General features: G+C 39.5%; 1 protein-coding gene across 1 annotated transcript; it reads left to right on the plus strand.

The window, feature by feature from the left end:
- The first annotated feature begins 1,824 nt into the window (after window positions 1-1,824).
- rint1 (RAD50 interactor 1) lies at window positions 1,825-11,779 on the plus strand. The gene is made up of 15 exons (XM_044107602.1): window positions 1,825-2,395; window positions 2,487-2,612; window positions 3,409-3,524; window positions 3,844-4,017; window positions 4,097-4,234; window positions 5,247-5,418; window positions 6,035-6,145; window positions 6,699-6,924; window positions 7,179-7,316; window positions 8,276-8,370; window positions 8,589-8,693; window positions 8,898-9,118; window positions 9,279-9,459; window positions 10,419-10,537; window positions 11,420-11,779. The coding sequence occupies exons 1-15, from the start codon at window positions 2,162-2,164 to the stop codon at window positions 11,622-11,624; spliced, it is 2,361 nt and encodes a 786-aa protein (XP_043963537.1). The 5' UTR covers window positions 1,825-2,161; the 3' UTR covers window positions 11,625-11,779.
- The last annotated feature ends 797 nt before the right edge of the window (window positions 11,780-12,576 follow it).

Raw genomic sequence — 12,576 nt, forward strand, 5'->3', positions numbered from 1 at the left:
TTTTTGAGATCTTGACTAATCCGAACTACAACAGTGCTTTGTCCACAATTCAAATCAGTAAACCCACCAGTCCAGTAGTTCTCTCTTTGAACTCTTTTTAGAACCCTTTTTCCTTTCTCTCCAAAATAAAGCTTTACTTCATTATTCCATATACTCTTTCTGCATAGCCTACAGACTCAGCATGTTCATCATAATGTCTCAATCCTTTTACACTCTGTTGCTGAAGGTTTGTTGTACTAAAAGGATGTCATTACTTTATTAAGACGATTATGTGATTCAGTCTAAAAAGCTTCATCTCATAAAAACATTGATTTGTTTGGGGGGTTGAAAGCAGTACATTATCAAGGATGTTTCACTGATAATTGAATGCTGATTCCTCATGTGACCAAGCTACATGTGCAGACAAACAACACTTAGGCTTCCATGGAAAGCTGTGTTGTCAGGCAGATCTTCTCATGTTGTCATTTTTAGACTGACCTGCAGAGTTAAGAGGTCAAAGTTTCATTCACAAATGCCCACAGGACACTACAGTCACTGGATCTGACCTTTCAATCCATATTTACAGAAAGTAAGTATTTTCTGTTAGACAAACAATTAAAGAAACCTTGTTGATGTGTTGCAACAATGGATATTTGAAAGATATCTTTTGCTGAAAGATATAAGTGGAGTCTTAAATGCTATACTAAAAGTTTATAAATGTTCAGAACTTTGGAGTAAAGAAGAGTAAATTATTGGAGATTGTGAAATTTTTTGGAACTTAGAAACTGAACTTCCAAAGTTGTCTTATAAACAACACACACACGTACACCCCCACATACATACATACATACATACATACATACATACATACATACATACATACATACATACATACATACATACATACATACATACATACATACATACATACATACATACATACATACATACATACATACATACATACATACATACATACATACATACATACATACATACATACATACATACATACATACATACATACATACATACATACATACATACATACATACATACATACATACATACATACATACATATCTTTTGTGAAATAAAGATGGTAAGATGTAAAAATGTAAAAGAAATGTATTGTATTTATTTTGTTGTTGTTGTGAAAGATTAAATATCTAAATTACTCACCGAAACAAACTTCCAGAAAACTGCAAAACAGCTGAAACATTGAGTTTGTTGAAATTGATAAAAACTGGAACACTGGTGAATATATTTGATGTGCACCTGCCAGGTTATTATTCTTGATGAATTTGAAGATGGTATTTGACAAAATGCATTGTTTATTGCTTGTTTTGTAATTGAACTGCATTGTTGCTGAAATGTGTCTGCAAATAAATCTGACTTAAATATCACTGTTAATTTCAGAGAATGTGACACCCTGTAGGTGGAGGGTGTTAGTCACAAAGTCAGTGCTCCTGCCATAATGAACAACTTTCCTGGAAGAGTTGGGAAGTCTACCTACCTGATTGTTTATGCTGTTATGTTTACTTTATATTTCTGTATGTCACTGACAGGTGGACAGTGCCAGACAGATAGTTATTATGTAGATAATCATCGGGTAAATCTTCCATGCATTTGGACTTATGTTTGTTATTAGTTTGTAATAATTAAAAAAAAACTCATTTGAATCATCCATAGTGTATTCTAGAAGCTGAAGGTTGGCATTTTGGGTCATTCAAATCTAACGGAAACATTTTTCTCCAGCAGATGCAATCTGTGCCAGTAGGTAGATCAACACCTGTTTACTCTAATAAACAGTCTATGTTGACATTTTATTGTATGCTTTGATGATTTTTGATACTTAAAAACCAATTGGTGTACTTTGATGTACAAAGTACATCAAATAATGTTGACATTGCCAATGTGATTTAATCTCTGCTTATGTTTTCCAAATATGTACTTTTTATTGCTTTTCACGTTGGTCTGGATATTCATCCTAGCCGAACGGATTTCATGTTTGGATATTATTCTAGTGTGCTTCAATTCATAATACAAGTCAATAAAAACAAACAAAACACTGGCCTTCATTCTGCTTTCATACCACCCCGAAGCGGCAGGGGGCAATAACTTTAACATTCGATTTGTACTCGCCGGAAAGACAACGTCATCGCGGTAGATTAAATGGAAAATGGCTGCAGTTACAGAAGAGCAACAAGACTCCCCAGTGAGAAAAAGTAGCGAGCAGTTAAAAGAGAAGGTTTATCAAGGGAATGGAGGAGTTCCTGGTGATTTGGGGGAGCAGGAGGACTACGGACTTTCTGGAGTCCTGGAGAAGGAGCAGAGCGACATCCTGAAATCCTCCAGGAATGTTTGTGAGCTGCTGGAAAAGATCCGAGAGGAGACCGAAGCTTTGGAGAAGCAGGTCGGTTGGCTCAACTCTGAGTAAACACAAAAGTAAACACAAGTTTATGACAATATAAAATCTAATGTGAATGTCTCATTTTTTAATTCAGGTTGTGAATGTTTGCAGTTCTGGTCCTCCTAAAGTTGCAGCAGCTCTTTCTGCTGCAGTGGAGGTCAGATGTTCTCTGGACGAGCTGCTGCAGAGAGAGCAGCGCATCTCCAACAGGCTGCAGCAGGTAGAGCTCTTAGAAACAGCGATTGACATAGTTTTAGGTCAATGTGTCCAAAGGTCAGATTTAAACCTAGATTAACGTGTGAACAGTACCCACTGATTGATGCTGCATTATCATCTAGAAATTTTACCACAGTCTGTCTGTCCAGTTGCTTCCATGTATTTTCTTTCTGTTCTTTTACTAATGATTATTTCAGCAATCAGTTATTTGACGATTAATCAGTTAGCTGGATAAAACAATTGCCTCATTCTACAGATTTGTCATTTAACCACTTTTTCTATACATTATAAGAAATAAATTAAAGATCCAAATAAACAAATAACCCAGTTGTTTTTTAAAAATGCTAAAATAGTCATTTTAACTGCTAAAATGCAATAACTGCTTCCTTTAGTGAGTTTGAACCAGGTGAAGTTAAACATATTTACAGACAAAGACGTTTTTATTTTAAATGCAAAATGTTTAAATATTGTTTACAGTTCAGGGAGAGTTGCAACTCTGAATGTGTAGGGTTTTTTTTAGTCTGTACATTCCAGTTAATGATTAATCCATTTTCTTACACCTTTATCCCGTTGGAGTCGTGAGGGGTGCTGGTGCCTATCTCCAGCCATCAATGGGCGACAGGTGGGGTCACCCTGAACAGGTTGCCTGTCCATCACAGTAGAGCTCATAGAAACAACTACTAAATTAATTGAGGATTATGTAATTAATTGACTCATCATGATTAATCATTTCAACCCTAGTCATGTTATGTGTGTTTTATGATGTTTGTATTTATGATGGTCTTGTTGCTCTTCTCTAGCACCTACAGGGGACCAAGCAGTGGATGGAGGATCTGGGCCAGATGTGTAACCATGTGGACTTCATAGAGAGATCCATGAAATACCTGAAGTGCCTTCACCACATAGAGGAGCTTAGGTGCAGTAAACCAGGAGAGATGGTTAAGAATCTGGATTAGTCATTAAATACAAGGAGAGAAATGCAAGACTGAGAGTCAGCCTCTTTTAGACCAAATCCAAAAAGTTCCTTTTTTTTTTTTTCTCGTCGGTTCACAGAATATTTTCCCAGAAGTCTTGGGGGTCAACCAGGCTCTGTATTAGAGACTAAGAATGAATATGATGGTACAGTGCAGGAAGGAGAAAACATTGTGTGTGACTTTGTCTCCTGATTGAGTTCAGGAAACAGTTTTGTGCATCACATGTAAGGTGTGTGTGTGTGTGTGCTGCTGTGTCCACAGTGCTGCAGTCCAGCAGTCTCTGATGATCAACAGTGTGTGGGACGCCATAAAAGGAGTAGAGAACATGGCAGCCCTGGACTGTGGTTTAAACCAATCCCAATGTTCCCATCTTCGTGATTTTCTCCGGCAAACTCTTTGCTTCTGGCATAACATCATCAAGGATCGACTGACCAGGTAGCTCTGCCTCAAAGCCCCGACACTCAGGACGTCAGACTCTTCAGAAGTCTGATTCTCCTTTTTATTTCTGTCACAGTGATTTTGAGAAAGTGTTGGCTCAGCTGCAGTGGCCCGTCATCACACCTAACCAGTCAGTGACGACACCTGCTAACTACCAGGAGCTGAGCAGCCAGCTGGAGGGACTGCTGCTGCAGCTGCTGGCTCTGCAGACCTCGTATCCTTTCACATGTACAGAGCTGCTCAGTACAATTAGAATATTACATCAAAAACCGCTGAATGCAGAAATGTGGGAAAAGCGTGTTTAATAATTGCTTAAGGGTTGTTGTTGTACTTTTAGCCTGACCTCATCAGAACTCTGATTTATTGAATCCGACTGTATCTTACATTTTGATTTTAAGTTTGAGTTTAACCATGAAGCAGAGCCTGAACTGAGTAGAGATTGTCAATCTCAACATGGCACACAGGTCAGGTAAATACATTGGGTTGTTAGGAAAACAAGGTATAACTCAGAGTAACTCCAGCCTCTAGTTGGCAACAAAGTGTTTCCAGTTAGGGCCTCTGGTACATATGGAAAATGAATCATAAGTCAATTTGGCTGCTTCAAAACCAGTTACATCCGAGTCTGAGAACTTCCTTTATTGAGACTCCAGGGGGCGCCATCTACCTTTTCATGGCATAGCAATCTTCTTAAAGCTGCTCCTGTCCAACTTTCTTGTGAACACTTTTCTGCCTAACTTTTTTTCATTCACTCAACTTCCCATACATTGTGGTCCACTTCTCTGTAAACAGTCAGTTTCTTTAGCAGTGGTTGTTTATGGCTGACTGTTCATGTAGAGGACTAAATAACCTGTACATCTGTCATTGCATAGATGTGACTATAACAAAGCATTTTTTTAATAATAAGTTTTTTATTGTTCTTCAGTAAAAATGGAATTTCATAAGAGGATTTTTAAAATGAGTTTTGAGTTTAAGCTTGTAGTAATAATCAACAAAAATAATGTTGTGTGAGTGTAAAATTCTCTCTTTTGAGTTGATTTGAATGAATAAATGAACATTCAGTGATATTCTAATCTATTGAGATTCCCCTTTAACAGACTTAAATTATTTAATGCTACAGTAAGTAATTCAGCTATTGTTCCTGATGCTAAGTTTAAATCATGAAGCCTTTAGCAGAAACACTGACTGACTTTCATCAGGCTGTTGGTTTCTGTAACCGCCCCTCAAAGCGATGACCTCATATCTCAGAGGGCTTCAGCCTCCACTGAAGGAGCGCCACCATCCACCCTGCCCCCCGCAGCACCGTCCCTCTGTCTGCCCATTCAGATCATGCTGCAGCCGCTCACCAAGAGGTTTAGATACCACTTCTATGGAAATCGCCAAACCAACTCCATACATAAGGTTTGTCCTGCACTGAACACTCAACGCACAGCGGAGCTGATGTCATAACCCTAACTCGTCTCCCTGGTTCCTTTATGTGACATTTACTCTCAGAATGAAAAGTAATATAAACTTGAAGTCTTCCTCCTTAATGACCTATATGTTTAGAAGATGTTCTACCAACTTGCTTCCATATTTTTTTACTGTTTCTTTGTTTTCTATTTGTTAACTGTAAGCTAACTATGAGACAATCTCTCTGTGGATTGGTTCTAATCTTCCTGTCAGTTATTTTCTTTCCATCTCGACCTAAAAGTGTTTCTGTGCTTTGAAAGTTCATGTATATCACTGGAGTTTAATTGACATTTTTGATACTGCGGCTGAGTTTCACTTACATATTTATAATTAAAGAATCATTTTTACTGTTGAGGAAATGAAAATGCAGTAGACTGAATATAATAAAAGGAGTTTTATTGTTAATATGCCCTTTAGGACTCCTCCTTTTAACACTTTCCTGTTTGGTTTAGTACCTTCTCTAATGAAGCACTGTGTGTGGGGCAATGAGCCATTTGAGTTCAGCTCTACACTAACTAGACTGGTTCCCTGCTTTAGAAGAGTTTGATAACTGTGTGTGTTCCAGCCAGAGTGGTACCTCACTCAGGTTCTGAAATGGATGGAGAACAGCGCCACCTTCCTGGAGGAAAAGGTTCAGCCAGTCTTTGACCGGTCCGGACAAACCATCAGTGCCAAGGTATGTTGATTATAAAAGAGAGAAATAAAATGAAACAGACTGTGGTAAATAAAATCTGGCACTGAGATCAGTTCTAGCTTAGCTAGCAGTACTTACCTTAGACATGTGAAGATCTTTTCTGAAAACCTAGAATGGAACTGCAGGTACTCATTATAAATGTAATTATTTATTCCTCTCTCAGACCGTTAGGCTGTTGGTCTCGCTGAATTTAAATTTCATGTTTTTAATGGTTGGACTGCTTGATTGTTAGATGTCTTACAGCTAAAATTGTACAGCTATCCACTCTTGGAAATTAGATCTATGCTCTCAACAAGTCGATTAAAAAATGTTTAAATATATTTATTTTAACTTTAACACCTGATATTTTTATTTTTAATTTATCCAAATTAAAACCTTAAAGTTCAAGTTTTTGTTTTGCCTAAATTTATAATGTATAACTTTAGGTTTTAACATCAGAAAGTTTCATCTACAAATCCTTTGAATTCAGGAAAAAAAGGAACAAAGTCTCCTGATGGGTGACGAGAATCAATCTGTTGGCTCCGTCTGCCTGCAGGTGGCGCTGTGTCAAGGCTTGGTGTGTTTAGTCCAGGAGAAGGTAGCCAGTGATGCGTCTCGAATGCTGTATGATGATGGGCTCTTCTGCCACCTAGTGGAGGAGGTGCTACAGTTTGAGAAGGACCTGAGAAGCCATCATTCCTACCCGGCAATGCTGCCCGCTCTGCTCCACATCCTACTTGACGACGCCTTCCTTCAGAAGTGGCTCGCCGTGGAGAGGAAGAGTGAGTTCTTACCTGACTGCCGTGCTCATGTTGCATCCTGTCTATGTAGGAAACAACTCTGACATGTGCTGGAAAATTCTAAATCAAACAGTGATGTGCTAGTTGATCAATTTTGCCCATGATTCTGTAATTTTAATTTCTTTGTCCTTTTTGTGGTTTAGAGATGATGTTATGAACCAGAACACCAGGCAACATGGAGCGTCCTCCACTTTGCATGCATCACTTCCTGTGTTTTTCTCTCCGTCTGCCCACAGTGGCTGTGGAGAAGATGGATGCTATGCTGTCAGCTGAGGGAGCCTGGACATCTCAGTACAAAGACATCAGTGACATGGATGAGCTGAAGGCACCAGAGTGTGCAGAGACATTCATGACTCTCCTGCAAGTCATCACAGGTATGACTTCATCATGTTTTCACACATAGAAGCTGAGAAATGTGTTGGTATGACCAAGTTGTGTAAACTCAAAACCTCCTCAAGCTGGTCAGTTACCAGATATAGACTCATCTATAATAATTTATAATCTGCAAAGGGTTTTTGTTCATTTTGATGATTATAGATAAGGTAGAAAAGCAACAGGAGTAAGAAGATTTTGAAGCAAATAAGTAAAAAGTGTCCCATTCTGTGTTAAAGGGACAGTATTATTTAAAATTGACCTTTTATGTTATACATCATAATATGTTATTCCCTCATCAAAAACATACTTGGAGTGTTGTCTTCAACCTGTTGTCTTCAAATCCTTTAATCTCCATGGCAACCATTCAGCTGTGCTAAGCTCCTGGCTGGACCTAGCGCCACCTTCAAAGTTTACAAGTTTCATGACTTCCTCCTCACAGAGCAGCCCTCCATAGTAACTTACCCACTCTGCTCCTTCAGACTAGCCAGCAGCAATTAGCAAACACCTGGTGGAACTGCACATCAGCTGAGCTCATTATAGGAGCTACTTCTCAGTTCAATCCTGGTAAAATGTTGTTAAAGGATTAATAGAGGAGCCATATTGTGATGACTTCATGAAGACGGAGTTTCAAAAAAGCAGGAGACGGAGGCCCAATTTCAAAGTGCTAAATCATCAAGTGACATTTCTTATAAGTCATATTTGATATAAATAGCATTTTTATAACAACCAAAGGTAACATAGTAACTTGATTATATTATAACATGGCACTGTGGGACTGGAAAATACATAATACTGTGTCTTTAAACCTCTCCTGACCCAGAGATAAAAAATGGGTAAAGTTTTGCCAAAACTAAAAGCCACAATAAGCTCATTTAAAAAGAGAACTACATATTTAATTATAGTATAGATTCCTCCAACAGTTTTTGTCAGCTAATTGTGTTTGGTTGTAAACTTACAGAACGTTATCGGGCCTTGCCCAGTCCTGCAGCACAGCTCAGGTTTTTTGGGTTGCAGAAGGAATTGGTTGATGACTTCCGCATACGATTAACTCAGGTAAGGATGACTCTGGATGTAAGCCATCATAAAAAACTTGTTTCATAATGCTTTGAAAACCATAAAATCATGATTTAGCAAGAAAACTTCACTGGCCTTCGAGAGCATGGATCAGGAATCAGACACTCCGCTCTGCGACATCAGGAACAACCAGAATGTCCAACATGAGGACTACTGAATGTCCCACTACAATAAAAGTTTTTTTCTTTTGTTCCCAGGTGATGAAAGAGGAGTCCCGCTGCCCACTGGGGGTCCGGTACTGCGCCATCCTCAATGCAGTCAACTACATTTCAACCATTTTGAGAGACTGGGGGGACAATGTGGTGTGTATGGGTTTATGTGACTGCAGTTCTAGCAGAAAATTGTGTTCACCTCTTAATGATGAGCTTTTGAGCAGAACAAGAGCAGTAAAATCATCCTGAGTTTCACAAGTAAAGCATTCGCTAAGCATGAAGCCAGAGCTGCAGAGGAATGACGGGAACTGAAGGCTACAGAATGTGTGACTGCTTCCTGTGTGTGTGCTCCAGTTTTTCCTCCAGCTGCAGCAAGCTGCGGTTTCTCTGGGACAGCAGGAGGTTCTGGGCAGCCTGGAGATGACAGAAGTTGGGCGTCTGGCCTCCCTGGAGGGGTCTCTGTTTGATGGTCTTCTGTCCCTACTGGATCGACTGAAGGGAGACATGTTGGGAAGACTGCTGCACTTTTTAATGAGAGACACGGCTGAAAAAGCCCAGCCATACTGTCAGGAAAGGTGAGTCTGTTAATGTGCCACACACAGTCACAAATCTGGTGGTTTTTGTTCTGCTTAATGGGCCTTTTTTCAATATTTGACCCTGTTTTTATTGTGAATGTTTTTCAAAATAAAGGTTCATCAGAATAGATGGCTATTGTGTTTTTTTTTCCTGTCGTAGATGGTTGTCCATTCCACCTCCTCAAGACCAGTCTGCCATGTCCCTGTCCAGTTCAGCGTGTCCCATGATGCTTTGCGTGAGGGACAGACTGTTGAACCTTCATCAGGTCCTGAGTGTTTCTCTGTTCCAACTTGCCTGGCAGGGTTTGGCAGAGAAACTGGACAACTTCATCTACCAAGAGGTGAGAGCAGTGATGTTTCTGTTCTGTGATATTCACAGCTTAACTGATCTAATATGGTGAGAGACTTTACTATGCCCACAGTGCTTTCACACTTAAGTTAGGACATGGTAGCTTCTTTCAGTAGAGATTACATTAAAAACAAAACAATAGCCAGTGTTTGATCACAGAGACAACAAATTACAGCGTAAATAAAAGTCCTCTCTGTGCAGATCGTCTTGTAAGAAAGTTAAGAACTTTTGCAAACAACAACAATCCAAGATGTCAATGTGTAGATTTGTAAAGCTGGCAGAGCCATACCCCACCAGACCTTTAGCTTTATTAGTTTCAAAAGGTGAGCAGACAGACACAAGGTGGAGCAGAGGGCTGTTGTCTCGTCTGCTCTGAATAGACATGGGACCTGGTTTTAGGGTCAACTATATATCCTGTTCCATCTGTCTCCGCAGGCTGTATGTCTGGGTCAGAACTCTGTGCTATCTGCTGAGCTGGGACATCTTGTCTGAGCCAAGAGGCTAGTTGCTTCTTCTTTACATAACAGAAAATGTTTGAAGCCAAGAGTGTTAGTCCAGTTTTATCAGGATTATGTCCATTTGCCTTGAAGAGTGGTTTTCTTTCCCAAAATATTAAAATTCTTAATAAATTCTATTGAACCGTTAGTGCAGGTATTTTACGCCACTTATTAGAGGGGCAGTATTGTATATTTTCTGGGCACACAAAAATATATCATATCAGTCAAGTCTTTTATTGTAGTCCATTCAGCAGAAGGCAGTACAAAGTGCTTTACATTATAAAAATACAAAGTCATGAATGTACACTTTGATGAGGGCAAACTCAGTGCTGTGGTAATTATGGAAACCAGACTGAAAGAAATTGAAGCGGTTTGTCATCGTTGGGAAGCTGTTAACATCTTTAAGTGCTTATTAGTGCTGCCAATCATTTCATGAATTGTTTCTGTCTGCCAGGTTATTTTGTCTAATCACTTCAGTGATGGTGGAGCAGCTCAGCTTCAGTTCGACATGACCAGAAACTTGTTCCCGCTGTTCGGCCATTACTGCAGAAGACCCGAGAACTTCTTTAAGCAGTAAGTGTTTGACAGCAGCTTGGCTTTATTGCAGCACAATGTCCCACTGACCAGGATCCAGAGACGGGAAAGGGCAGAAGGCCAACATCAGATCCTCCTGATATGATGACAGTTAAACACTAGAGCTACACAATACATTAGACCGGCATCAACACAATACCAGTGTGTTTAATATCACAGTTGCAAAGGGGTGCTCGGATGCAATAGTAAGAGGGACTATATTGCAATTATCTGAGCCTGTTTAGTCGGTTATTATTGCTAAAGACAGAGGGCTAATCACAACTGATGTCAATGTTACAATTTTATGGAATCATACAGCACTACTAAAAATACTAGTGATTCACCAACTGCAGCTTTCTGGCCGATCGCCGATCTTTAAAAACTCTGACCTGCCGATACAGTGGGTTTTTTTGTTTTTTTGTGTGAAAAGTTACTAAATATAGCAGCTAAGTTAACAACAGCTGGGTGACTGATTTTAACTATGCAGACAAGATCTTGTAGCAGTCTGTCAGTCGGCCCTGTCTCTTGGCAGAGCAGCCACTGATTGTCTGAAAATCAGCCACTGATTTTTTGTCTGAAAATCAGCCACTGATTTTTTGTCTGAAAATCAGCCACTGATTTTTTGTCTGAAAATCAGCCACTGATTTTTTTTTTGTCTGAAAATCAGCCACTGATTTTTTTTTGTCTGAAAATCAGCCACTGATTTTTTTTGTCTGAAAATCAGCCACTGATTTTTTTGTCTGAAAATCAGCCACTGATTTTCAGACCTTTGTGAAGATAAAGAAGATCGATTTCTTTGTTTTTGTTTGTTGATAAATGTTTTTGTGGAAACAGATGTAACAGTTGGTTTTTTTTTGTCTTCCTTTTTGTCTTTTTTGTCAGTGTGAAGGAAGCGTGCATTATTTTGTGTCTAAAGGTTGGCTCTGCCATTCTCCTAAAGGATCTCCTTAAACGCTCCGAGCAGGAAGCAACAGACTTTGAAGATCCTTCACCAGAGTCTGCTCTGAATGAGTTGGGAGTTTTCTGTTTGGCACCATGTGATGTGTTAATTCTTCTTGACCTCAAAGCTTCACTGCCAAGAATATAACAATGGCTGTTTGACTGTATTCCTATTATGTGGAGCGTGGGTCAGATGAGCTGAAAGACTGATGTCTCATCCTATGTATTTTCATCTTGCACTCTTAAATCTGAAACATTGGTTCTTACATTAGAATTAGAGTTAATAAATTCAGATTCCTCCAAGGTAATATTTGTCTTTGAGTCTTTTTGTCATGATGGTGGTTGTTTCACTTACCAAACTTTATCAGAGCAGGTTCACAAACCAATATATCAAAGGTTGTAACATCACAAAATGAGGACAAAGTGAAGCGCCATGAATACTTTCAAGATGAACTGTATGAAATGTACAGTGCAGTATTTCCTAGCATTGCCCTTAACTGCCTTAGTTAAACCTTACAGGGGTTCCTTCCTCGAGCTTGTTCCATTAGTTTGCAGGATTTCTGACCCATTCCTCCTGGCAGAACTGGTGAAAATGGGTCAGGTTTCTGGGTAATCTTGCTCTGGCTTTGAGATGGCCTTGCCAAAACATCAACCTTGTCCTTGGGCCACTCTGGCTGAAGGTCATTCTCCATCTGGAAGACCCATTAACCCACCTTAATAGCTGATGTCTACAGATGTCACTTCAATGTGTCCACATAATGTTCTTTCCTCAAGATGCCTATTTATGAATCTATTTTGTGAAGTGCACTATTTCCTCCTGTACCAAAACAGCCCACAACATGATGCTGCCACCACCATGCTTCAGTTAGGATGGTGTTCCAGGCAACAACCTTCCCCATGTTTCCTCCAAATGTAAGAATGGTCATTATGACCAGACAGTTCCACGTCAGTCCCATCAGATCAGAAAATGAAGCTCTTTGTCTCCATGGACATTTGCAAACTGCAGTCTGGCTTTTTGCCGTTTCTTTTGGAGTAATGGATTCTTCCTCTGGTTCCTCTGATTGGATGGTTGGATGTTCCCATCATGCCTATGAACAGAT

The sequence above is a fragment of the Gambusia affinis genome, linkage group LG23 (genome assembly GCF_019740435.1).
Source record: "Gambusia affinis linkage group LG23, SWU_Gaff_1.0, whole genome shotgun sequence".
NCBI classification, from domain to species: Eukaryota; Metazoa; Chordata; class Actinopteri; order Cyprinodontiformes; family Poeciliidae; genus Gambusia; species Gambusia affinis.